This window comes from Ovis aries, chromosome 11 (assembly GCF_016772045.2).
Source record: "Ovis aries strain OAR_USU_Benz2616 breed Rambouillet chromosome 11, ARS-UI_Ramb_v3.0, whole genome shotgun sequence".
Classification (NCBI taxonomy): domain Eukaryota; kingdom Metazoa; phylum Chordata; class Mammalia; order Artiodactyla; family Bovidae; genus Ovis; species Ovis aries.
In genome coordinates, this window is record NC_056064.1 from 44,456,455 (window position 1) to 44,484,239 (window position 27,785).

Here is a 27,785-nt window from a genome sequence, read left to right on the forward strand (position 1 = left end):
TTTCAGATCAACACACTTTATTCAGCACCAGTGGCAGCTCAGGCTCTGCACCAGGGACAGAGATGAATAAGACAGTTCCTGCCCACAAAGGGCTTACAGTCTAGGAGAGACCAACCAGCTTTTGGTTGATTATTATACTGTGGATTCAGGTAAAACATGGTAGTGGTGGCAGGGTGGTGACCCAGAGCACCTAACCCCGCCCTGAGCTTCAGCTGGTGCCTGAGCTGGAGGGTAACCAGGTGGGGGGTGGGGGTGGGGGGGGGGGGGGGGGGGAGGGTTATTTTAGCTTGGGGAGCAGCAAGGCAAAGGCACAGAGGCAAGAAACATCCAGGTGCATGTGGACCACCAAGAGCTCAGGGAGGCAGAGTGGTAGGGGGCAGGGAGCGGGCTGCAGGGAGTGCTGGGGAAATACCACGGGGGGCGGTGGGTCATCTCAGAAGAGGCCTGGCCTCTGCCTGGATATAGCATCGCCCATAAGCGAATCCTTACTGTGTCCTGGCTGAGGGCTTCAGTCTACCGGGGAATCCTGCTTGATGGGGGCAGCCTTTAGTCCAAACTGATTCCCCGATGTCCACTAGGAGGACATTTTGGCCATGACGGGGCAAGTGCCTGGAGACGGTTCAGGCCCAGGGACCCTCCCAGCTTTAAACACTGGTGACAGCTCCTGAGAGTGCTCCTCACCCCCACCCACAAGAAATTAACAACAGTGTCTCACTGTTACTGTCACACCCTCTCATGGACTGTTCTGGGGGGGGTTCCAGAGGGAGGGGCTCTGGGGGAGGCGGAAAGGAGCATCTGCTGACAGAGGGCTGTTTCCCTGCCTTGGACAGGATGCAGTGTGTGCCCAGAGGAAAGGCCGGCCCAGGGCAGGGCTCCAGCCCAGATCCAGAGTGCGTGTGTTGAGGGGTTGGGAGGAAACCCGATGCATTTGTTCCCTGGTTCCAACCTCTGAGGAGATGGAGACCCAGCAGCTCCTGCCTTGGAGGGTCCAGCTAGGGGGAAGGCAGGAGGTAGTGGGTGAGGAGCAGGTAAAGCAGACTGACGATGCCGGCCAGCCCTGTGAGGACCCCGAGCCGCAGTGGCAGGTACTCCAGGGAGTGCTCCAGCTCCGCGTGCAGCAGGACCACCTGGCGTTTGGTGACGCTCCACTCGCCCGAGTTGTCTAGAACGTGGCGGGCCATGCGGACCTTGTCCTTCAGGGGCAGCTGGGCCTTGATCCGGGCCTCTGCGTCCTCACGGCTCAGGTTGTTCCGCCGCATTAGCCGGGTCAGCTGTGTGTCTCGGTCACTAAGGACCAGGCAGAAGGGCTGCTTAGGCACTGCAGGCTCTGGACTTCCTCGTCCCTTGTTACAGGGGTGGGCAGCCCTGGAAGCTTGGGCTTCCCCCCACCTCACCCCACTCTTCATGAGCACCCTAGCACCACTGTGGGCTACCTAAGCCCCTTAGTATAACTGGGGAGGGGAAAGAGGGGCAGCAGCTGTTTTCTGCCATCTGGGGTCTCTGCTTGGCTACCAGGCCCGAGATTCCTTGATTTTAAAATGGGAGGATTTGGTCACCTGGAATCAGCGACATCCTGCATCCCTGGATGGGTGACCTTTACTGAAAGGCCTGGGTCTGCAAGCTAAATGCTTCCTGCAGTTCCCCTGGGGACCAGGGCCTGCGGCATAAAAATCAGCTTCCTGGCTTTCCATAAAGAGCCCTCTCCTTGTCTCCCCACACCCACCCCAGCACATTCAGAGCACAAGGACTGTGCTGAGATGGTGGCCACTGGGCTGGAGGCCACGAAGAAGCAAGATGCCCCAACGTGCTTCCAACAGAAGCAAGGACTTGAGAACTGGGTCCCCTTGGCCCTTGAGACAGGACTGAGCATGCACAGTAGGCCAAGCAGCACCCAGTCTCCCAGCTCCAGAGGAAAAACAAAGAATGCCTCTCTTGCCTGCTCTGATGTTACTGCCTGGTCCTTCCTCAGCAAGCTCCCTGTCCTGCTTTGGCTACACAGGCACTGTCCAGCTGTCCTCTGGAGCAGGGTCATCTTTAGCAGCCCCCTAGCTCTCTGACGGCCTAAGCCCCTAGATGGGAACAAGGGGGTAAAAGGCTGCAGCAGCTGTTTTCTGCCATCTGGGGTCTCTCTGCTTTGCCACTAGGCCGGAGTTTTTCCAGTTATAAGATGGGATGATCTGATGACTACAGTTTAATCCCTCTAGTCTACCTGTGGCCTAGACCTGAGGACCTCCTGGGATGTCAAGGCAGAAAGGACAGATATAACCTGAACACTAGCCAATTCCAAAGCCGCTGAGGACCGAATGTGGCAGAAAGTCATTTCTGGCTGACCAATCAAGGAAGACCTTGTATAAAGATGGTGTTTGTACTGGCCTCGAAAAGTTGGTAGGACTTCTGACTTCCTTTGTTAGGAGGATAGCATGCTGTCAAGGTCATGGGGCCAGTTCCCACCTGGCTGAGAACAAGGACTATATGCAATCCTTGTCAGGGACTCTGCAGATCTGTGGCTGGGAAAGTCTGGCTGAGAGAATGGAGATGGCTTGGGGCCACCAGTGAGCACTCATCCTTCAGAGGGTAAGGCTGAGACCAGTGGGCCTCCGGGGATGTGAAGGCAGAACTCGCCGACAGCCCTTCCTGGAGCTCAGAGAGAGTCCCATGTGGTTAGTTTAAGGACTGATGTTATTTGGGGTAAGGGAACTTTTGCCCAAATATTTACCCCACAATTGGCAAGTTCCTCAAAAAAGTGAATAATCACGTTTTGGTACAATCACACTTTGATAAATCCCCCATATTAGCTCAAATGCCCAAGGGGTAGTTTGCCAGTTAAAGGAGTCCATGTGGGGATGGACTTATTTTTGTTGAGTGTAGATCCCTTTTATGAAAGACAAATAATCCTTCATTTATCTCCTGGGTATCTCTCAAGAGTCATAACCACATGTGATATCAGTGGGGGATGTATGGTACCCGGAACGCTGGGAAGGCTCTGGCCAGTGAGTGGGGCTGGAGGATCTCCTGGGAAGCTGGCAAATCCACAAAGCCCCATCTATCTGCCAGGAACCACAGCTATCTCTGCTCTTGGCAAAAGGAAAGCATAGGAGGAGGAAGGTGGAAATGTAGGCCTGAGTCACCTGGTGACTGCAGATGCAACTAGGTCCTAATTTGTTTACTCAGGACAAAGAATATGCCTGCAAAGCAGGAGACCTGGGTTCAATCCCTGAGTCGGGAAGATCCCCTGGAGGAGGGAATGGCAACCCACTCCAGTATTCTTGCCTGTAAAATTCCATGGACAGAGAAGCCTGGCAGGGTACAGTCCATGGAGTCACAAAGAGTCAAACACGACTGAGCAACTGACACTTTCACTTAAATATTATACTCTGAGGGGTTCTTTTTTTTCCCCCCCGATCCCTTGGTACAAAGTTTGGAATTATATTAAAACTAAGGCAAAGAGAACTCTGTCTTCATGGAGTCTGCTTGGCCTCAGTTGACAGTCTTTCCCAAACAGGGAACAAAGAACCCAGAGAAGCTACAGGTTTACACGGGTAGACACAGGCCAGCGGGGGAGAGAATAGGAGGCCTGAGTCCCTGCTCCAGGCTCAGTAGATTCAGGCTGCCTTTAAATGACAGCCCAGGGCTAGGAGCTGGGAGGGCAGGGTGATGGGAGCGCTGAGCACTCCAGGCCCTGCCTCCGGTGTTCCAGGAGCCTCCCCTGCATTAGTCTCTTGAGAGCCACCCTGTGCCCAAAATACCTGCAGAGCCAAGGGCCCACCTCTGTGTCTGCTGTATCTGTGGGTGGCATCCCGGAAGTTTCTGGAAGGCAGAGACACCCTGAAGCCTCATCTACACTCACACCCCACTGGGACTATGACTCATTTTCTCTGACAGTTTGATCCTCTTGTTTGCCAAACCTGGATGCCAGTCTGCTCCAAGTCCTGAGGGATTCTGAGAACAAAGCACCTTTTTTAGCTGAGTTCTGACAGCTCCCTCTCTGCAACTTTCAGTTCATACATATTGCCAGTGGGTGACCCTAGACAAATTCTGTAACTCCTGGCTTGAGTTTCCTATGCCCCAGGAATATCAACTCCTGTCCTGACTACCTTATGTTGAGAGGTAAATTGATGTGGGAGCTGTTTGGAAAGTTGAGAAGCACTACAGGAGGGAAAAGGAAACCACTGAAGAGAACATGGTCCCCCCGGGCAGGGCCCAGCATCTGGGCTGAAATGCCTCCAAAAGCCAGCAGGGGGAGCCCTTCCCAAGCACTAGAGAGACACCTGGGGGCCATCACTTCCCACATCCACCCCCAGGCATATCTGGGCCTGGCTCTATAGATGTCAGTTTCTACAGGCTCTGGGCACTGCTACCCAACCCCCCGGGGCCTCTTGGTCACCACGTGGGGAAAGGGTAAAATGCGATCGGCCATTTCACAGGCACGTGCCTCACCCAGGGGGTGCTCCTTTCCAGCCTCAGTCAGGCCAGGCCGTGCCACACACTCACCAGTATACCACCACCGTGTGCTTCATGTACTTGAGCAGTTTCTTGGTCTCAAAAAGCAGGGGGATGTCCAGAATCACGTAGCGGTATCCTGGGGAGAGGCCAGGAAATGCACAAACTCAATTCTGTAAGCACACACAGGACTACATGCTCAGTGTGGGAACGAGCCAAAACCATTGTCCCCCACCATCAGGAGCTCCCCGGCAGAGCAGGGAGACCTTCTAAGGAAAGGCATAACCTGAATGCTGCTGCTAAGTCGTTTTAGCCGTGTCCGACTCTGTGCGACCCCATAGACGGCAGCCCACCAGGCTCCCCCGTCCCTGGGATTCTCCAGGCAAGAACACTGGAGTGGGTTGCCATTTCCTTCTCCAATAACCTGAATGCTAGCTGGTTCCAGTGCCGCTCAGGACAGAATAGTGCAGAAAGTCACTTTGGGATGGATGATCCAGGAAGACCTTATAGAAGGGATGGAATTTGTAGTGGCCTTGAAAAGCAGGTAGGACCTCTGAGACTTGAAAATGAGGAGGGCGGAGGTGAGGGTTCCAGGAATGGGAGTGGCTCTGGCTGAAGTAGAGGCCTGGAGCAGAGTGAGGCGAAGCTGACAAAGCGGTCACAAAGGGTTGAGTTCCCCTGACCTGAAACCCAGAGAGTTGCCACTTCTGAAGGGAGATGACACAGCCAAATTATAGGAGACTGGAGAGAGTTTCTGGGAGTAGCTGGGTCCTTTCTGCCCTATTTCACCCACCTTTCCTCAAAAAAAGAGCAAAAAGGGCTTCCCTGGTGGCTCAGTGGTAAAGAACCTGCCTGCCAATGCAGGGGACGTGGGTTTGATTCCTGGTCCCAGAAGATCCCACATGCCGAGGGGCAAGTAAGCCATGACTACTGACCGCATGCTCTGGAGCTTAAGAGCTGCAACTGCTGAAGCCCGCGCACCCTAGAGGCTGTGCTCTGCAACAAGAGAAGCCACCACAGTGGGAAGCCTGAACACCACAACTAGAGAATGCCCAGAGCAAGCAGCAATGAAGAACCAGCACAGCCAAAAATAAATAAATTAAATAAAAAAAAAAAGAGGTTCTCCCCCCAGGAGCCAGGTCCAAGCCTGGCTCCCTGCTGAAGAGTCCTGCAAGGCTATCTATAGATTCTCTCCAAAAAACTCATACGTGGGCAGCGGGAGCCGCCCCAAAGGAAAGAGGCTGCTTCGTGGCATCAGAGATAGAGCTCCAGCCAGGGAGTACATGTACTGGTCTGGAGGTGGTGGGGTGGTTATGACTAATACTACAGAACCAACTCCCGCGGGGTAAAAGACACTGTCTAGCCCACCTATTGCATTGGCCAAAAGGTTCATTCGGGTTTTCCTGCAACATCCTATGAAAAAACCTGAATGAACTTTCTGGCCAACCCAATACAAGCCAAGGCCAGTCCAGGGGGCAGCACCCTCACCGACTGTGAGCACACACGTCCCTAAGCTACTCACCCAGAGACACTTTGGGCTCCTAGTTCTCGACACCAGTGGCCACTGTGTAAGTGTCAACAAGCTGGCACGGGTCCAGGAGCAGTGAGAAAGGGCTGGGCCCTGGCTCTGGTCCAGAGACTCATGCCTGGCTTGGACGATGCCCCGTGAACACTTCCAACCACATGTGGTACCATCCCAGGGGCGTCACAGGGGAGCTGCACTCCAGGTGGTACAGGGGACATGGTGACCCAAGCCTCTGGGTTTCCTGTTCCTCGGGGCTCGATGCTCAGGAAGCCCAACAGACACCTTCAGGTGAAGCTGGGGTTGAGGAACGGGCTCTGGGATGCGCCTTGGTGGGCAGCCCCCGCTGTCTCGCTTCAGCCCCATTAACAAGCCTCACCTATGTCGGTGGGTGAAAGGATGACCCACCTCACAGGAAGATGGTAAGGCCTACGAGAGCAAAAGTTTGTAAACCACTCAGCTCCCCCTCACCCAGACCCTCGCTTGAGGCTCCACAGATGATAGCTGCTATTACTAGCATTACCAGTGTTCCTGGAGGAAGGAGGCTGGCAGCGCGGGCTCCCCGCTCCTCCCTAGCCCGGAGCAGGAGCTGAGTCCAGATCCTCCCTGGGCCCTTTATCTCCCTTTTCTGCTCCGCTCCCATCCCTTTCTCTCCCATCCCTGTCCTTTCTCCTCGGCCCCTCTCGGGAGCTTGCAGCCAGCTCTTTGGTTCGCTGGCAAAGGGCTATTCAGCTGTCACATCGCTCCTGCTTGATAAGCTCTGCAAACCATCCTGACTCTATTAAGACATCCGTCTGCCTACGCGGAGACCTCCCAACAGCTGGTGATCTTATCTGACGTTTGATTATACCAACTCTGACAGTTGTATTTGTTATACTCATCAGGGGAAAACTGGGACTGAGGAAGCCACAGCTGCCGTCCCCATTTTTCACCTTATCGAGCTGAAAAGAGCTTTCTGGCTTTTATTTAAGTGGTGGTGGTTGGGGAGAGGGGAGGCTGGGTAGACGACACAGCGGGAGAACTTTGGAGCAGGTGACATTATCTAATGTGTAATTTCATGAGGGGAGAGCTGCTGCCGCCCTGAAGCCCTGCAGACGTACGTACTCACACCTGGCCTGGGAGAGATCTCGAAAGGGCAAGAATGAAAGGCAGAAGGCCCCACTCCCGGTTGAGGGACAGGGGCAGGTGCAGGGGAGGACAGAAGGGGTCCTGGCACAGACACAAGAGGCAGGACAAAGGCAGCAAGAGTCCAGAGACTCTCCTTGAGGGAGGCAGCGGGGAAAGAGGCCTGTGACAAGGAGATGGGGAGCAAAAGCTGGTCTGGCAGGGAGGATAATCCAGACTAGCTCCTGCCTGGCCAGGGCTCAGGGGCAGGGAAGGGAGTATCAATGTCAAGGCTGTTTGTCAATTCATCCGTTTCCTTCTGCAGGGAGGTACTGGCCGGGGCGGTGGGGTCGAGGGGGAAGGTCCCCACTCTGTACATGAGAACCTGATGTATGAGAGAATTTGGCCATGATCACAGTGCAAAAGCCTAGAAAAAAACATGAAGGCTCCTCATAGCCTCCAGGAAGCAAAGTCTCAGCCTCGTGACTGGTGACTGATGGCAGACAAGCAGGCAGGCCTTCAACTCAGAGCTTGGGCTAGAGGCTCCACGTCCCAGAGGCTGGCAGGCAGCTCTGCAGGGCCCTGGGCCAGCCTGTCGCCTGATCCCAAGCCACCGCTCTGGGCTCTCCCCCTTCTCCTGGGGGCTGACCCCATCCTGGACAGTAATGATCAGGCCACCCCGACCCCATGATGCCCTGAAGAACCATGCTTGGAATGCAGTGTATGGCTTGGGAAAAAGGCTGCCACAGACCCTGCTTTACAAATATGCTCCTCTCCTCCAGACCTGCCCCATCACTTGGCTGGCCCTGCACATGCCCGGCTAGCTCTCTCTACTGAGGCCCAGCCCTAAAGGATTATCCTCCACTGGAATTCACCCCTGCCAGCCCTGGCCATGCTGGAGCCTCCCTACCTTCCACCCTGCAAATTTACTCTCCCAGGCAGCTCAACTAGCACCAACTCTGACCATGGTTTACATTTGCTTGGTGACCCACAGTCACGGTGTGGACTCTTAGTCCCTAAGAACTTTCGAGATGGTATCATTAGCCTCACTTTGAGGAGGAGGCAACAGGCAGAGGGGTGGGCTCACTCTGACAGTCATGCAGCTGGAAACCATGAGGGCTGGGACTTAAACTCTGGTCTTATGACTCCATTATTCGTCCGCTATTATTATTCCCTGAAGGTTCCCTGGTGGCTCAGCAGGAAAGAATCCACCTGCAGTGTAGGAGATGCTGGTTTGATCCCTTTGTCAGGAAGATCCCTTGGAGAAGGGAATGGCAACCTGCTCCAGCATTCTTGCCTACAGGATTCCATGGACAGAGGAGCCTCATAGGCTACAGTCCATGGGGTCACAAGAGTCACACAAGACTTAGTAACTAAACCACGACAAAAACATTATTATTACTCCCACCCCTACGAGAAAAATCAGCTTTCTGGAGTTCAGGGCTCAAAAGCCTCAAGTGCCTCTTCTCATTAAACCGTCCACTCCCTTAAAAGTTGAGGAACATCACTTCATCTTTCTGGGGCTGGTACCCGGCTGCACAGGGGATGCCAATGAGCAGAGTGAATTCGACAGACTGCATGAAAACTGGTTCCCCCCTCCATGGACAATCTCTCTGCACAGAAAGGTTCGTGCCTGGAGGAACTGGCTCTGCCCTGCCTGGTCCCAGGTCCAGGACTTACCCCGGAGGAAGTACTTGAAGGTCTCTTTCATCATTTCCTTGCAGATCTCGGGGTGAGTGATGCTGTTGAGCAGGTGCCGCCGGTCGGGCTGGTTAAAGATCAGGTCGCCCAGGACCTTGCGATCAATGTCGCCGTTCTCCAGCAGGACCTCGGTGCCAAAGGCCTCCACGATGCGCCGGTGGGCGGGGTATCCTGGCTGGACAACTGGGGCAGGAAGAGGAACCTGGGTCATTCTCTGGAGCTTCCAGGTCAACAAGGAGACTCCTAGGGGCTACAGGCAAAATGATGGGGCAACCCAAGGGTGCTTCTTTCAGCTGGAGCAAAAACAAAATGAGGGAGACTTCCTTTTTGGTCCAGTGGTTGAGAATCCACCTGCCAACGCAGGGGACGTGGGTTCGATCCTTGGTTCGGGAAGATCCCATGTGCTGAGGGGGCCACTAAGCCCACATGAGCCCGCGTGTCTAGAGCCTGTGCTCCACAAGAGAAGTACCGCAATGAGAAGCCTGTGTACCGCAACCAGAGAGCAGCCTTCTCTTGCTGCAACTAGAGAAAAGGCTGCGCAGCAATGAAGACCGAGCGTAGCCAGAAATGAACAAATAATGTTTTAAAACCCAGAGGAGGGAAAGCAGTTAGGGAGGGGACCAGAGCCCCCAGAATCCCTCGCGTTGGTCATGGGGTGAGGGGAGGGAAGAGTGAGCAGGAGAGGGGGGCCGCAGGGGGTGGGAGCAGGAGGCCAGGCTGATGGGAAAGGCCTGTCAAACGGTGAGGCCTGATGAAAGGAAGGAAGCAAGAGAGGAGCTGCAGGGTACAGCTGTGCCCACAACTCACCGTGTCGGGCAATGATGTCCACATCGATCACCGCACAACCCAGCTGCTGGAACACCTGGATCACCGAGCTCTTGCCCGAAGCGATGCCCCCTGTCAGGCCCACCAGGAACATCTTCCCAGGAAGGAGGGAGGTTGGTGAGATGGAGAACCAGGAGTCCGGAGTCACAGGGGCCAAGCTCCCCAGTGGTGAGGGTTCTCCACAGGAACGCCGGAAGGACCTGCCTGTGGGACAGAGCAGGCCTGGTCAGTGTGGGGCCAAGAGGCTGCGGGAAGGTGAGGCAAAGGCAGGCAAAGCAAGGCAGACACAACCTGGCCAGGCAGTGCCACGGCTTGAGCCTCAGGGCCTCTGGATCCACCTGAGACACAAAACTCTTTAAGGAGAGGCCTCCGGCATTCTTTTAAAAACATTCACAAAGAAGGCAAACTAACACTTTGCAAATTTAGCTATCAAAAGCTTAGTAGGCAGAGAAAAGTCAAGTGCTGTTAAGCAAAGAGAGCTTTCTGGAGGCGGCGATACCCCACTGAGGGCAAACTTCCCACAGGAAAGGGACAGCTGTCCCTCTGGGGTGAACCCAAGGCACTCTCCAGATGCCCCCAGCCTCCACTTCCTCGTCTGGACAAGAGGCTCACAGGAAGAAACGGCCTGCCTGTGTGCCCTAGTGCTGGCACCGGGACAGCCTGGGTAGCTGGTCGGGACTGAGAGGAATAATCCCTCCTCCTCATCGAAGAAGTGACCCAGGTGGGGAGCCCAGTGGCAGGCAGGCTGCGTGGCCACTTAGCCCAAAGTTTGGAGAAGGATGGAGCATGCCAAGAATAATGAGGAAAGGATGACAGGCTTGGCAGGGAGACAGCATTAAACCTGGCGTCGCGACTTGTGGCCCTCAGACGGAGAATCTGCAATACAGCCCAGAGGCTAGAAGCATGTATCCCTTCAAATTCAGCTCCTCCACTTACATGCCATGCAATCCAGGGCAAGTCACTTCCCTCTGGGAACCTCAGTTTTCTCATCCATAAAATGGGGATAACAGAACCTGCCTCCTAAGGCCTTTGTGCAGAAACTCCGCAGACTGACTGAGAAAATGCATCTCCAGCCCTTAGCGCACTACCACTCACATGCTAAGTGACCAGGAACGGAGGTGAGGGTGCTGGTGCAGGGTGGCCGCTGGGGGTGACGCTTGTGTGGCAAGGCACGGAGAGGAAAAAAGACTTTCACAAAATTAGGTCTCCACTCCTGCAACTGCAGACTCTCACCGTAGATTTTAAGCTATGTTGTATTTTCAGGACATGGTTACCATGTCCTGGACTTTGTTCCCAAGCTGGGAGAAATTATATCGAAGGCCAGGTCTCTCTCATCCTTCCTTCAGAAGTGTCAAAGCATTTCCAGGACCTTGAAATCTGTCACAGGACTTTATTTTTTGGTTAAACAGAAGATTTACTGTCCTGATTACACTTTGTTTGAACTTATATTCCAGCAGTCATGTACGGATGTGAGAGTTGGACCATAATGAAGGCTGAGAGCCAAAGAATTGATACTTTCAAATTGTTAGAGAAGACTCTTGTGAGTCCCTTGGACAGCAAGAGATCAAACCAGTCAATCCTAAAGGAAATCAACCCTAAATATTCACTGGAAGGACTGATGCTGAAGTTGAAGCTCTAATACTTAGGCCACCTGACACGAACAGCTAACTCACTGGAAAAGACCTTGATGCTGGGAAAGACTGAGGGCAAAAGGAGAAGAGGGCGGCAGAGGATGAGATGGTTGGATGGTATCACTGATTTAATAGACAGGAACTTGGGCAAACTCCAGGATGGTGAGGGACAGGGAGGCCTGGCGTGCTAGTCCATGGGGTCACAAAGAGTCAGACACGACTTAGTGACTGAACCACAGTACTGAAATGAGCTGCTGAAGGAAAGGATGGGGCCTGCTTCTCCACAGGGGCCTGACACCTCATCAATGAGAGCAACCTGGTCGCCCAAGTTTGCTGGGTTGGGTAAAGGAGCCTGGAAGACCACATGGCAGAGCAGACCTCACCTCCTGCCTGTACACAGGACAGGACCCTTCTGGAGACCTACTGCACCAGGTCTCGGGGGAGAGAGGTGGAGGCACCCAGGGGGTTCTGCTGTGTCACACGGCTTCAGACGGGCTCTTTGTTTATGATGGTATAGACTGAGGACCAGAGAAGAGGGGACTTGCCCAGGATCACAGCTAAAAGCAGAGCCTGGATGGAAATCGGGGCTCCTAACTCTGTGTCCAGACCTCTGCCTTCATGTACTCAAGGAACGGGAAATTAATTTACATTTAGATTAAGAAGAAATAAGGAGGGTGCGTATGTCTGCAGGGCCAAAGAAAAATGTTTTCTTGACGATCACACTGGTTTTCCCTCTGCAGAACAGGGGGCCGAGTCTAACGCACGACCACCAGCGCACAGGCTCAGTGTCTGCCCCGGCTCCTGGGGTAATCTAGTGAGGATCTCCCCTTCTCGGGGCCCTGGCTGACTATCTGTAGAAACAGACTCACACCGGCTTGGCCTCCGCTGGGAAGGGCGAGGGCATGGAAGCGTGCATGCTTTGGGAGGCTGCGAGCCCCTGGCTTAAAGGGGCCAGACAAATACCAGCTGTTCCAGTCCCATAAGCCCCTCCATAGCTCGCTCCCTCACAAACCGCTGACTGAGCCCTTCTGGGCTTTGCAGCAACCAAAGCGAAACACAGGTCTTGCCCCTCAGGAAAGCTTGGCGAGACAGACAGTAACAAATGAAACCAGCCAAGAAGAGAACACTGACAGGGGACCGAAAGCTGTCACATGGTGCCCACGCTGGGGCTCGGGAGCACCGGTCTGCCCCCAGGAGCCGCCCGGACCCAAGGGCCCACCAGACCCTCAAGGCTCAGCAAGGAGGAAAGGTTTAGGTTCCAAGCTGCCTGGAAGTCAGGCTCCTGGTCCTACCCAGACCTGCCCTGTAGCTCCGCCCCAGGCACCTACAGGAGCAGTGGCCACCTCTGACATCCTCTTCCTAGTGTGGCTCAAAAATCATCACTTTGTAGAACCTCCAGTTCCCCTCACAGCACTGCCATCCTAAAGCTGGCTGTGATCTGAATCCCCTATGAAACTTTAGAAGAAGAATCCCAGCATCCACCCTAGTCCTCTTGCCTCTGAATCTAGGGTGGAACTCTCGTCCCAGCCAATCAGACACCAGAATCCCGGTGAAAACGGAAGACCGTGGACTGGAGTTGAGAGGCCTGGTCCCAGCCTCTGCACTCTGCCAGAAAACTAGCTGTGATTTTGGGAAGCCGCCTTGGCAGCCTGGCCCAAGGTGGGAAGTGCTCTGAAGAGAGAAACAGCGGAGCCCCAAACGCCTGGCCCAGTCTGATTCTGTCTTCACACCTGTAAACGTGGGGCTGGACTTCCAGCAGGAAGAACAGCAGCAGCCCTGGGGTAGGCTGTGAGTCACGCTGGCGCGTCCTTCCTCCCCTCCTGTGGTCCAGTGAACTTCCCAGGGCGGCCAAAGAATGACAGGCCCACTGGTAGCCGGCCGTCTCCCTCCTCAGCACCCACAGCTGTTCAGAGCGTTGGCTTAGCTGGAGAAGGAAGGACACCACCAGGGCCCACAGCGACAAAGAGAAGCCAGTGGGAGCTGGATTCCAGACCTGGTCCCGGGCCTGGGATCCCGGGGCGGCGGGGAGGAGCCAGGGAGTAAAGCAAGGGTAGGACTGGGATTAGAGAGGTGGGGGTCTTCAGCCCTGTGAGGTGACGATAGAATGCTGTTGTGCTCCACTACTGCTGGGCCCTTTGGTTTTAACCTCTTGGGCCCCCATGGTCTGGAGACGACAAAGAAAATACATTTGGGGAAGGCCGACCTCTCTTGGAATCTCCCCTGGCAGGGTTTCTCAGGGAACAACAATGAGAGTGGATTGTTTCACGGGCCTCCAGACGGAGCCATGCCATCTGGGGAATTCTCAATCCACCATGTCCACCCTGCTAACCTAAGCCACCCGCACCCTAGACCCCTGCAGGAGCCCGTGACCTGGCACCCCCTCCCCCCAGGCCCTGCCTTGCTTCTCTCAAGGCAGCCAGGCTCGTGGCTTAACGTGAACATCTGCTCCTGTCATTCCCGTCTAAAACCTTCGCTGGTTTTCTCCTCCTCCTCCTCGACTTCGGAGGGTCCTGTGATACCGCTCACTGTCCACCCCCGCTCCCATCCCCTCCGTCACTCCTTGTCCGCACCTGTGCTCGTCACACGTGCCTGCTGCCTGTCCCTGAACACGCAGGCTCTTTCCTGCCTCAGAGCCCCCACCTCTGTGGTTCCCCTGTCCGCTGCCCTCACCTCCTGGCTGACTCCTCAGCCAATCAGGCACCAGGCACTGTTCAGAACAAGGGCGCCTGCCCCTCCCGGAGCTCACACTCCACTGAAGGAGGTATAGAAACAGAAAGCTCACAATGTGTGAAGCAGTGCTAAGTAGGGGAGGGGATCAGGAAGGACAGGGGTCCTTGCTTTAACTGAGGCACCAGAGTGGTCACTCTGAGTCAGGGCCTGACAGCAGCAGGTCACCTCTCTCAGTACAGCCTCGTGCCCCTCTTAATCCAACCTGGGCCCCTCGCACCTCCCACCACTTCATTTCCTTTTCCTCCCTTGTGCCCATCTGGCTTGCATGATGTGTTAGATAAATTAAGCTCCACAAGGCCACAAGCCATGTCCAGCGCTTGGACCCTTTTGTCCCTAGCATCTAGCCCAGGGTCCATGGTCTGTCACTCACCAGGTGAGTGATACTGGTCACCTTATTTAACCTTCCTTTGAGTTATATAACCCTCATCTGTAAAATGGAGCTAAGGAGCCCTACTCTTGGTTGCCATGAAAAGTAAATGAATTAATATATGTAAAGCGCTTAGAACAGTACTTAGCACCCATGGAGCTCTCGACCAAAGCTCCCTTTTCATTCTGATAGTGCTTGATGACCATCGTAGAATGAATAACAGAACAACTCCATGAGCAGGGAAAGGGACTGGAAATACTTGGGGCCACATTCTCCCTTCATCAGCACAGGGGAGGCTCCCAGCGTGCTCCTCTACCCAGGAGAACACACTGCTCACTGCTAGTAAATCCCTTCTGGAGAAAAGTGGAGACAAACAGAACACCCAGCAGCTTCAAGCAGAGTAAGGAACTGATATGTGAATGGACACTCTCTGCTCCCTTAGGATAGCTTGGGGCTTGGCTGGGAGAGACTTCTCTTGTTCTGCGTCTCCCAACCAACAGCCCCACACCTGCCGGCTGGGGCCAGGAGTCTGCTCCCTCATTAACTTCCAGCCTCCTTCCTCCTCTGCAGCCTCTCAGGATTTCACCCTGGCCACGAGCCTTTCCTTTGAATTACTTTCCAAAGTGGGTGTATCCACTTTGCTCCAATGATCAATATAATCATTCATGAAAACGAGTCGTTCCCTACCTTGGGACCCAATTATTTTCTTGTGGAACCAGAGGTTGCAAAAATATATTGTTTTCCAGTTAACTAGTAAGTGCTATTTTTATCTACGCTTTCCCCACTCCTCATCTTTCATTACTGGTGAGAAGCTGCTGTTTAAACCTGAGTCCAAGCTCTCCTCGTCCGCTGGACCTATATTAAGTCAGCACCTCCTCCTCCAGGCTGCTAGGAGCTGGCGGGAGTCCCCAGAGCAGGGGTGGCGCTCAGCCTGCCTCTCCCTCTGCCCTGCCAACACTGAGGGAAGGCAGGTCTCTCTTCTAGAGCCCCCTCCAGGCACACACCACTGCTCCAGGGAGGTTTTATGGGCGGACATGGAGGTTGTTTGGACTGGACAACTATGCTAGGGTCACACAGAAAAGTGATCACAGGGAAGGGCAAACCTCAGGGGCTGTGAAGTCACAGGGCCTGGGCTGGGATGGCAGCCATGTGGCCTCGGGCAATATACTTCAGCGCTGTGGGCTTCTGTTTCCTTACGTATAAAATGGGATTAATAATGGGTACTTGGGACTTTCCTGGTGGTCCAGCGGTTAAGACGCCAAGCTCCCAGTGCAGGGGGCCTGGGTTCAATTCCTGAGGGGAGCTAGGATTCTGAATGCTGCATGGCGCAGTCAATAACAATAACTACGCAGACTCAATGAGGTACCACATGCCACCATCGCCTCATCTTCCCTAACTCCGCGTGTGCCACGTCTGTGCGGTGGTCTACTCCTTTCCCTGAAGGGCACCTCCGTCCTTTCAGTTGCTCAACCCCAAACCCTCAGCATCCTTCCGGTTCCTCTCTCACCATCTTCATCCAACCCACCTGCCCCCTGCCAGCTCTACCTCCCAGACACGCCTGGTTCCCCCCAGCCCTGCGTCTGGCTCCCGGGTCACTGCAGTGACTTCTGAGTGATCTGCTGCCACCTCTGCTCCCCGACAGTCTGCTGGTCACACAGCAGCTAGCGTGATCCTAAGATCACCTCTCCGTCTCAGAGTTCCCGTGCGTCTCCGGACAGACTCAGCTCCAGCCTTTCTGGGCACCTCCTCCCACTCCCCCCGTCAAATGAGACCCTCCAGTCACCCTGGCCCCTTGCTACCCCTTGACTGTGCTGGGCACCTCCCACCTCGGGCCTGTGGACACGCTGGCTGTTCCCTCCACATGCAGGACCCTTTTCCCAAAGGTCACAAGGCCCCTTTCCCCTTCTCTGTCCCACTGCTACCCAATCAGACTGTCCTGAATATATAAAGTAGCATCCCTCTGTTTCCCTCATGTTCCACTTTTCTTCACTGCGCTTATTATCATCCCTCAAATACGTCTATGTGATTATTTGATGTAATGTGCCTCTCCCCCTAGAATCTGAGCACTATTGTATTTAAGGTGCTTAAAACAGGGCCCAATAAGTAGAAGGGCCTCAAAAAGCATCTATTGAATACACCAAGTGTCAGTCCTTCAGTTTGTGATTGTATAGACTGTAGCCCTCCAGGCTCCTCTGGCCATGGAATTCTCCAGGCAAGAATATTGAAGTGGGTAGCCATTCCCTTCTCCGGAGGATTTTCTCGACCCAGGGATCGAACTCCGGTCTCTCGTGTTTTGGGTATTTTTTACCATCCAAGCCACCAGGGAAGCCCCTGAATACATGAAGCATACAGCAAAATGTCCAGCTCATGGGTAAGCAGGGTTAGGGTTAGTTGCTCATTCTGAGGCATGAGGCAGATGCCCCCACCCCCACCTCCCAGGGTAAAAAAATTGGAGATTCATTCTCTATTGACCAAAAAACTCCAAGACGTTAATAGCAGAACAATTAAGGGAGGAGGCTGGACCCTGCAAAGGCCACATATTTCTCATTCCTGAAGTCAGGAGACCTCCCTGAACACACATGGGCAGAAAAGGCTCCTAGGAGGCCAAAGGGGAATCATGCCAAGGGATGATCTACCCAGATGCCTTTTCAGTAGGATCCATCTTGGCTAAAAGATGCGTATGCCCCCATGGAAGGATCTTAAGGTATAATGAATATGGACTGTGTACCAGGCAAATCGTAATGACTAGCCAAAGGAAATGGGAAAGAAATACCCCATAAAAGTAATCAAACTACCACGAGGGCGAGACTCAGCAACTCAGGGACTCTCCCTTTGAGTCTGCCCCGTGTGTCTAACCATACGTACTGCACTCTTTTTCCTCCTAATAAATACTTTACTTGCTTCACTACTTTCCGTCTTTGTGGAAATTCTTTTCTGCAGAGCTGAAGGGCTAGGGCCCTTGTCACTGACCACGGGTCTAGTGGCTAGGATCCAGTGCTTTCTTGCCGAGACCCAGCCTCAACCTCTGGCTGGGAACCCAAGCCCCACTCCAAAGCCACTGCAGGCTGAGGTCACATGAGATCAATTCTAGCAAATATACAGGGATACCTATATGAATTAAAAGAAAAAGTTCCACTCAGCTTATTAAGAGAAGCATTTCAAATAAGAGTTAGGTTTAACAATGATCAAAACTAGTTATTTTGGTCGGTTTTGTACTTTACAATTTTGGAACTCAGTCTAAAAGAAAATGTTTAATAGTATGACAACACAATTTTCAAAAATGTTTTAGTTTTTATGAGTATTTTTGTAGCAGAGCAGAACAACAAACCAAAGACTTTCGAGTATAAAACTGATTTGACTAGAAAAAGAAATTCTGTGGAGGAAATTAAGTGGAAACAGGAGTTCAAGGCGGAAAAAGGAACATGTAAAATTTCAGCTGTTCAATAAAAGCTGGTTTGTGTAATCTTTTCCAAGGATGAGGGAAAATCAAATCACTATGGTATTTAGATTCCTTTGCAGACTTAAGTGCCTTGACAGTTTCATTTTAAAGATGTCAATATTTACAATTAACCAGAAATCACAGCCTTTGCAACTATTGAAACTTTCAGAGGAAAATTTTAGCAACCTAAAAATGTGAAGAGTGGGTAGTTTCTGAAAGGAAGCTGAGCTCAATGGCTACTGCTGGCCTGCCTTCAGTCGTAAGGGCACAGGAACCAAGTGAGGTTCTGAACCCTTTGAACAGGCTTCCCATGAGGACAGTTTCAGACCTTGATCAAAAGAAAGAGGATTTGGTGGGAATTTAGGGCCCTCATAAGGGAAAACTACTTCAACGGGCCTGTCCACTTCCTATCATAGCCCAATCTCTATTATGTCACCGTGTCCCCAGGCTTGTCCGCACCCTGCCAAATCCATCTGACTTATTTAGGCAAATCTGCACTCCAATATTCTTGCCTGGAGAATCCCAGAGACGGGAGCCTGGTGGGCTGCCATCTATGGGGTCGCACAGAGTCGGACATGACTGACCTGACTTAACAGCAGCAGCACTCCCGGCCCCAAAGAAAACACATTTCAAAGCCTTCCATTTCCTCAACTTTAAAACTAGGACTTAATGACAAGGTTCATTTGGGTGAAAACTTCCCCATAACTAAGAGACAGAAAAATTTTTGCAAACTTCGTAAACAAACTCAGCGCCAGAGGCGCCAACGCCTCCATCTGGGAAGCGGGGAGAGGGGAGAGAAGTAGGCTACTCTTTTCATCAACGCAAGAGTTGGGAACTCCACGCCACCAAAGTTTCATGTGAGCAAGCAAGAGTCGGAGCGGTACCCACAGTCACACAACTGGAAATGGCAGAGGTTGGCTTCAAAAATCAAATTTAGATCTGACCACAAAGGTCTAAAGTGCAGGGGATGGTTATTTAGTCGCTAAGTCGGGTCGACTCTTGGGGCTCCATTGACTGTAGCTGCCAAGCTCCTCTGTCCATGGAACTCTCCAAGCAAGAACCCTGGAGTGGGTTGCCCTTTCCTTCTCCAGGGGATCTTCCCATCCCAGGGATCGAACCCGGGTCTCCTGCACTCTGCAGGCAGATTCTTTACCGAGTGAGCTACGAGGGAAGCGGCTTTGGCCTGAACCTTGGTTCAAATCCACTATTTCCACTGCTTTCTAGTTGTAAACCTTTCTCAGTTTCCACAGCTCTAAAACATTACCTTACTTAGTAGGGTTGTTGTCAAGGCAATGAGTCACGGAGGTAAAAGCGTTTGACCAAGAGCTGCTACATAGTATGTGCTCAATAAACTGTAACCGAGGCTCAAAAGAAAGGCGCGTATTCTACGCCAGCCCAGCACGGCTACTGCGCCAATACGGCGCCTGGACACAATGCCTCCAGGCTGGACGAAGCACTACAGGCTCGATAGCCTGAATGACACAGTAGACAAAGTGACCCCAGGGGCCGCAAACCGGCCAGCCCCCTAACCCGGGTCCGGCCGCTCCCACTTGTCCATGCGGCGCGCTACGTACCCTGGGACTCTGACCCGGCTTGCCCGCCGCCGCTCCCCCAATCTCAGAGGCGCTTACTGGGCGGCTTTCTGAAGACAGGCGGGGCCTCGGGAGCGCGCGCACGTGGACCGGACGTCCGGCCAGCTGAAGTGGGGCGGGGCCGGCGACTGGGGGCGGGACCCGGAAGGCGCCCCTTCCTAGAGTGCTCGGCAGGTGGGGATCGCAGGATTATTGTGCCCTGGGCGCTGAAACATTTGCAAGTGGGAAGAAACTCGGGGCGGGCGGGGCCTAGCTTCAAGTTCGGACTGGCCACCACTAGCTGTGCAGCCTCTGGCATTGGTAACAATAGCCATGGTAGTGGCTGCTGCCAAGTCTTAACAGCACTCTGTAGGCATCCTCACTGAATCTTCACAGTCCTTGAGGTAGATACAATTACCATCCCCATTTTTTATTTATTTTGGCCTGGCTGGGCAGCTTGTGGAATCCTAGTTCCCCAACCAGGGATTAAACTCCGCCCTCATCAGTGAAACCACTGGACTTGTTGCAGGAAGGGGGACCCCTTTCAGGGCCTGTAACTGGGCTCTTGTCTAACGCTTGGAAATGAATTGTCTGAGGAGACACATGTGCTGACAAAGCAAGAGATTTTATTGGGAAAGGGCTCCCAGCCAGAGAGTAGCAGGGTAAAGGAACCTAGGAGACCTGCTCTGCCATGTGGCTCGCAATCTCTGGTTTCATGGTGATGGGATTGTGCCAATCATTCTAACTCAGAAGTCCTTCCTGGCGGTGGACACCTTGTTCAGCCAAGATGGATGCCAGTGAGAAGGATTCTGGGAGGTGGTCAGACATGTGGTGTCTCCTTTGGACCTTTCCCGAACTCTTCTGGTTGATGATGGCTTAGTAGTTCCGTGTTCCTTACCTGGACCTCCTATCGTAAAACAACTCACGCAAATGGTTACTATGGTACCTGGCCAGGGTGAGCTGTTTCAGTCAGTGTGCTTCCCCTAACAGACTGCTAGGGAATTCCCAGAAACCAACATTTAAAAATATATATATTTATTTGGCTGTGTAGGGTCTTAGTTGTGGCACATGGCATAGATTCTCTAGTTGTGGTATGTGGGCTCAGTAGTTGTGGAAGCTGACATAAAAAGGTTAATCCATTTACCATGTACTTTGGCTATGGAGCTCATTCTATGCTTACAACTCTAGCCAAGTCAGTTCGCCTCTCTGCTCTTTTAAAGTGCAAATATTGGCTACTGTGCTGCTTGTTCAAAGAATTGAAAATACATAAAAGCACCTAAGGGTGCTCCACATATAGTTCAGTTCAGTTCAGTTGCTCAGTCGTGTCTGACTCTTTGTGACCCCATGGATTGCAGCACATCAGGCTTCCCTGTCCATCACCAACTCCCAAAGCCTACTCAAACTCATGTCCATTGAGTCAGTGATGCCATCCAACCATTTCATTCTTTGTCATCCCCTTCTCCCGCCTTCAATTTCCCCCCATCATCAGGGTCTTTTCAAATGAGTAGGTGATCCTTAACTCCTATCCTGCCTCCTCCTCCCTCTTCCTAAACTGTATCTCTGCTTGCAGCATCAAGGCAGGAAGCTTGTCTTCACCACTAGCGTCATCAGCGCCTGGCCCAGGGTCCAGCATACGAGGGATCCAATACATTGAAGGATGAAGTGATCCAATATCTTTCTCTGATCACTCCAGTCCCTGAAACCTTTCTTCTTGAGGTCAGAAGCACTGACTGACATCACCCAATTAAAAGGATTGCATCTCATGATCAAAGGGGCCATTTGGTCCAAACACCTGTTCAGTGTTTGAATCTCCTCCACATCATCTCTGCTTACTTGGACAAGTCCAGTGTCGGTGAATGCACTGTCTTTCCAGGCAGCTTCATGATGTCTCTGAAATTCAATCTTGGCCATTTTTCCTTAGGTAATATCTCTTCTAATCCACAGGATCATATTAAAACAATTCTAATTCCTATTCTATAGAGCTAATGGCCCAGTCCTCTTCCTGGACTAAACAACTTTCAGATAACCTCACTTTGTGGTTCTCAACCTCTTGCCTACTTCTGTCACGTCAGAAGGACACCCAGACCACCTGCCTCCCCCATCCCCATCAGTAACAATGACTGACCATGGCAGTGATAGAAATAAGATGCCTTTGCCTCCCCCAGGGTATCAGGCTCTTCCTAAGGGCATACTGTTAGGCAATCCCTTCAAGATAATCCTTTTCCCCCCTTACAGATTCTGCTTTACAGTATCGTGAGCTAGCGATGTACAAGTGGGGGCTCTAATTAGCCATCTTTGTGGTCCAATCTGCCAACAGCAGCTGCATCTCTGCTCTGGGGTGATCCTGGAGGCTGAAGGGCAGCTTCAGGGGCTTCAACCCAGGAACTTCCTCTGAACTGAAGCTCTGTCTTGGCAGTTTTGAGGTGATGTCATCAAGGACTTTTTCAGCTCAAACACATACGCTCTGTTATTTTGGATGGCAGTAATAAACTTTGAGCTGGCTTGGACTGTATACACAATCTTACTTCATCCTGATAATGACCTGTATCTCAGTCACCCCTGTGTCCTTAGCATCTAGCATGACGCCCAGACCACAGAGCTACTTCAAGTCGTTTGGTGCTCTCCGAGTCCAGTAGAGATGACTCCTTTGACTCCTGGGTCTTTGACTCAGTTCTTAAAATTAAACTTACTTTCCGTATATTTATTTTAAATAAATATTAATATGCAATTAACTTTATACTCTCCCTCACAAATATCATTAATATTTATTCTTTATTAAATAGCTTAAAACAGGAAAAAAAAAAAAAAAAAAGACTTCCCAGCTGGGAGATAAAGTCCAAACTCTGAAGATGAGCCTGAAACTCAAGGCTTTCTGTGACCTGGCCCCTGATCACTCCTCCAAACATATGTTCTACCATATGTCTTACCATATGTTTCCCCTTGGGAAAGGCACAGGAAGAAGGCAATTTAGTTACTGCACTCGACTTTGCATGAAAACAACAGGTTCAAGTCCAAGCTCATCCTTAGTAGCAGTGAAACATTGGACAAATCACTGAACTTCTGTTCTTCTCATTGTAAAACAAGAATTATAGCAGCCCTGTTTACTGCACAGGGTCAAACAAAACAACTGATGGTAGGGATCAAACGAGACAGTACCGTGTGAGCTCATTTTGTGAGTAATAAAGTGCTCTATGCACATGAGTGGTCACCATACCATGTGCTCCTGCCTCTGCCCCTTGTCTACAGCGTTTCCACATCCTGAAGCACTTGTCACTTCTTTCTCACTATTCACTCATTTATCCAGTCATACACTAATTAATCCAACAAATATTAATTGAGGGCTTGGACTTCCCTCTGGCTCAGTAGTAAAGAATCCCCCTTTAATGCAGGGGATATGGGTTGGATCCCTGGGTTGGGAAAGATCCCCTGGAGTAGGAAATGGCAACCCATTCCAGTATTCTTGCCTGGGAAATCCCATGGACAGAGGAGTCTGGTGGGCAACAGTCCACGGAGTTGCAAAAGAATTGGACAGGACTTGTTAAACAAGAACAACAACAAAAAAAAACCAGTGTGCTGGCCCAAATGATAAAGAAGTGAGGAAAACCCAACCTGTCTGTCTTCATAGAACAAGGGTCTTGGGGTGGGGGGTGAAATGGTTGCAAACTGAACAACCACACAAACAAAAGTAAAACTGCAGGGAGAGTTCTCTGGTGGTTCAGGGGCTAAGACTGGGCGCTTTCAATGCAGGGAGCCTGGGTTCAATCCCTGGTCAGGGAACTAGGTCCCTTGTGCCACAACTAAGAGTTTGCGTGCAGCAACTAAAACCTGGTGCAGCCAAATAAATAATTTTAAAAATTAATAAACTTAAAAAAGTAAAACTGCAGCTGTGACTCCAGCTCAGGAGTGGGTCCACAGGGCCCCCAAAATGATCATGATGGGGGAATCCAGGGCTTAAGTTGCCTCCAAGGCCCAGTTTGAGTCCTGCTTTCTCCAGGAAGCCTTTTCTAACCACCCTGGCCCAGAGGTCTACAGTGCCTGCCCCACCTCCATCTTCAGTTAACTTATCTATCCAGTTCATTTAATCACACCCAGTCAGGCCTTGTTATTTTGGTTTCCAGTGTGTCTGGTTTTCCCGATTTCACTGGAAGGGCCTTCTGGGCAGGGAAAGCTTGGCACTCTCTTAAATCCCACAGCACTAGGCAGAAGGCTGGGCCCACTGTGGTCCAGGGACCTGGTATATCAGGGACTGTCACATGGAAAAAGGACGCCCTTTCTGAGCGTGAGCTCTAGTGGGGACAGGGAGCTGCCAAAGACCATCTCTCCAGCCCCTATTTCACAATTGAGCCCACTAGCCCTGTTTTTCAGAGGAGAAAAGCTCTCTTTCCTAGGAAAGCCAGGATGTTGCCCAGTATGATCTTTCTCCAACAAAAATTGCATCATCTTTCTCTCCAGTTAAAATCCTTCCGCGGCTCGCAGTCTCCAGGGTAAAATCCAAACTCCTCAGCGTGGCAGCTGCATCCCTTCCCAGTCTGACTTCTGGCTGCCTCTCCTTCTGGCTGCCTCTCTGTCTCAACTTCCAAAATGCTCCTCACACTTCAAGCTGGCCACATCCTTCTCCTTTGTGATATCGCCAAAGCACCCACTTTCATACCTTTGGCCTAGGATGTCCCCCCAGTCTGTCTGCTTCTGCTACCAAAACTCAGCTCAGCCGTCTTCTCCAGATCCCCTTCCCCAGGTTAAGGATTCCACCTCTAGGCTCCTGCTACACCCTGTGGCTACCCCTCAACTCTTTTCTGCACTGTGTCCTGTCAGACCAGACGCCTAACAACTGATGGAGGGGACCCAGGGAGGGGACTGTGTTGGTCCATCCCTAATTGTCTACCTTCTGCCACAGAGCCCAACATATCAGGACACGAGTGCTCCAAGCCATTGGCTAAATGAATCATAAAGGTGACCTGGCTCATGCCTTCCTAGGCCCATCTGAAGAAGGGGATCTCTGATCTGCTGGGAGCACAGCAATGACCTTGATCTGGGATGGACATCATGAGAAAGGTTTTTTTTTGATTGCCAGGAGTGATGCTGACTTTCTGGGGGGAAAACACTACTGCTTTGTGTGCACTGTCTCAGATGAGGACACAGGCTCAGAAAGGATAAGTGACTTGCCAGGTCACAGGCAGAGCCAAGACTCAGAAGCCAGGGAGTTAGAATCTGGAACCTACTCTTAACAACTATATTCTATTGTCTCCAGTAATAACCGAGAAGGAATAATGGAGGTATGCACACTAGGAGTAAATTCCAGAATCTGCAGAGGTTTACAGGCACATCCTTCAGCCATCCTTTGGGGCCTGCTGTACCTCGCTCACTTGTATGAGGCTCTTGCCAGAATGGGTGGATAGGAAGAGCCAGCAAAGCTAGATGGGAAAACTGTGCCACTGTAGTGTGTCGAGGAGCTCAGAAAGCTGGGGATGTTTACCTCAGAAAAAAAGGAACAAGACTTAATTGAAAAATATGTAAAAACTATCTAGAATTACATAGGATTATATGCTTTTTTTTTTTTCATTTTAAAAATTATTTTTGGCTGTGCTAGGTCTTCGTTGCAGAGCTCAGGCTTCTCACTGCAGTGGCTTCTCTTGTTGCAGAGCGCAGGTTCTAGACTGCTCAGGCTTCAGCAGTTGTGGCTCACAGGCTTAGTTACTTAGACATTCAAGCAAGCTCAGGCATTGAAGTCACATGTGGCAAAATTCAGTCATTAAATGGACATTAAAAAAAAAAAGGTGTTGGGGGCTTCTCTGGTGGTCCAGTGGCTAGGGACTGGGTTTGATCCCTGGTCCAGGGATGGGGGAGCCTGGCGGGCTGCCATCTATGGGGGTCGCTCAAAGTCGGACACGACTGAAGCGACTTAGCAGCAGCAGCAACAGGGAACTAGATCCCACATGCTGCAACTAAGAGCCAGTACAACCAAATAAATATAAATTTTAAAAAAAGATATTTATTAAATAAAACAATAAACATAAAGCTTTTAAAAAGGTGTTGGGAATTCCCTGGTGGTCCAGAGGTTAGAACTCGGTGCTTTCACTGCCGGGGTCAGGTTCAGCCCCTGGCTGGGGAACTAGGAGTCTATAAGCCGCGGGGCATGGCCAAAAAAAAGAACAAATGAAGTGTCACATATACTCAATTTCTTTTTAAAAATGTAAAAATTTAAATTTTTACTATAGAGAAATCATGAATCCTACGAAATCTACGATTTTAGAAGATTCTAACTTGGATTCCAGAACCTTGGACTCATACTTGCCTTCTGAGCTTGGTCACCTTAGTCACATTGCTTGCCTATCTCCCAGAAAAGCTCTCCACTGAGGCAAAACTGCTTGGTTTGCAGTAAAATACCATGCAGAGTGTCTTACTTAAGCTTTAGATTGCAAGAATGGCAAGGGGCCACAGACACCAGCACCATCATCCTCCATAATCACTCTTCATGAGTCCCATTTCATTAGCCTTCATTCAGCCTCTGCAAATCTGTAGGAAAAGAAAATATAGGGCTTGGAATTAGAATACCAGAAATGAGTTCTGGTCCAAGGTCTGCAACTAGGTATCGCTTTTTTTTTTTTTCCCAAGCAGTTTTCTTCAAGTCTCCTTCACAAAGTCACATGAGCTATTATAACTGAAATACTTGGAAAAGTTAAATCCATCTGTCACGTGAGTGTATGTTCCTCGGTTCTTTGTCTTATCACAACAAAGATTTGGAGTGACGGACATTAAAGCCCCCTAGGCGTGTCACAGCTCTCAGGTCTTGGATAGACCGTGTTATAGCTCTCAGGTCTCGAATGGACCATGCTATAGCTCTTAGACAAATCAGTCTTACAGCTCTATTTTATTTAGAAGATAGCAGGAAAATCCATCTTCGAGGTGTGAGGGCACGTTGATCCAAAGACACAAGAAGAGCGCCCCCGCATGCCGGAGAGAGAGACAGAGAGAGCTAGCTTTGGCTCCTCTATTTATATGTTTCTCTCTCCCTGGGCCTGTCCTACGTAAATTGGGCCAGCCTGGAGTGTTGTTTGTTTTACCTGAGGTCCTCACTCCGGTCCTCAGACCTTCTTTTGTTCTATTTTTGCGGGCTTTTCCCTTCCTTGTCTTTTAGCCACTGCCATTTTGGACTCCTTTTCCCTATTCTACCTACCTAACACATCTAACACACATAAGGCTTTATTATTATCTCTGACCGCCTCCTTTTGCCTGCATTGCATATAAGGCATCCTACTGACCACAGTCGTGGCCCCAGAGAGACAAAAATGGGTAACAGTTTTCAGGCTGAGCAGGAGTCTTTGCCTTCCAAAGTCAAATATAAATGATTGCGGGTTACCTGCTGCTTCGGATCATATTCTTAACACTTCTGCTCTTGCCACTGGTATACAATCAAGCATTGACTATATTTAGCTCTCTTTTGTTTTACTTCCCTGAGTCAGAAGGGAAATACTTCTTCCCACTCTATTCGTCCTCCCACGCTGAGACTATCCCAAAGGCAACATCATTTCCGTTTTTGGCTGGATCATTTCATGCAGCTCTCTGATGATAAGAACTTGTCCTTCCCTCAACACCCACATAACCCAAGCTGAATGGAAAATCTCTAGGAATGGTAACCATGTCTTTGGGCTCTGCCTCAACACTCCGGTGTGATTTACTCAACCACAGGGGTGAGACCCAAAGGACTGGAGCATTCAGTCAAGGCTAACAATAGCTTAAAAGATGTCAAAATTACCTTCTAATAACCGATTTACTTGGGTAGATGTATGAGACGATGGGACTTCAGCGGTAAAGAATTTAGAGAGTTTAAGTCATATCCACATGCGTATACTTCTCGCCTCCCCCCGACTCCACCCCCGCCACTTAGCTATTAGACTGTCCAATTTACCCACCAATTTTGGGGCCAAGTTTCTTGTCTGTGAAAAACGGGAGTAGTGCCCACCTTCTAGACTTGTTGAGAAGAAGGCAGTAAGTAATTGAGTAATTGTGGAGGGCTGCTGCTGAGAATGAAAGGGACTCTGTGTGGGGAAAAGTTTCAGACCAAGAAGGGCTAAGGCCTGACAGAGCAGTCAGATGTCATTGGTCAGGATCAGTGCTCCGCACATCACAATCCACCGCCTTTCATAAGGCCTCGAGCTACCAACGACCACTGGCCGCCCAGAATCCCGAGCGAGGAAAGGCGGCCAGGAGCCAGCCAACCTGGCTTCTTGCAGAAGGACGCTCCAAGAAAATCCTATGCATTTGGGCTTCCAGTGGGTCGCAGCCGCAGGCCTCAAGGCCTCTTACTTACCTGAGAATGGTAACGGTCCTTAACGGCAGCCAATAACGGCTCAGAGCCGGCTGAGGTCAAACCTAGGATTTTGAAGCCCACGCCCCAAACCCTAAACTGCATCGAACTACAACTCCCAGCATGCGATGCGACCGCCCGGGTGGCGGA

General features: G+C 51.4%; 1 protein-coding gene across 3 annotated transcripts; it reads right to left on the reverse strand.

Annotated features, from left to right (window-relative positions):
* Window positions 1-27,746, reverse strand: DCAKD (dephospho-CoA kinase domain containing). Of its 3 annotated transcripts, XM_012186223.5 has the most exons (6): window positions 27,639-27,746; window positions 25,732-25,843; window positions 9,575-9,796; window positions 8,747-8,950; window positions 4,492-4,579; window positions 1-1,287 (listed from the first exon to the last, which is right to left on the reverse strand). In XM_012186223.5, the coding sequence occupies exons 3-6, from the start codon at window positions 9,684-9,686 to the stop codon at window positions 993-995; spliced, it is 699 nt and encodes a 232-aa protein (XP_012041613.1). In that variant the 5' UTR covers window positions 9,687-9,796; window positions 25,732-25,843; window positions 27,639-27,746; the 3' UTR covers window positions 1-992. The 3 variants fall into 3 exon arrangements, with proteins under 3 accessions (XP_012041613.1, XP_004013042.1, XP_042112040.1); XM_004012993.5 differs by lacking the exons at window positions 25,732-25,843; window positions 27,639-27,746 and adding an exon at window positions 19,334-19,413; XM_042256106.1 differs by lacking the exons at window positions 25,732-25,843; window positions 27,639-27,746 and adding an exon at window positions 19,024-19,413.
* Between the last annotated feature and the right edge of the window lie 39 nt (window positions 27,747-27,785).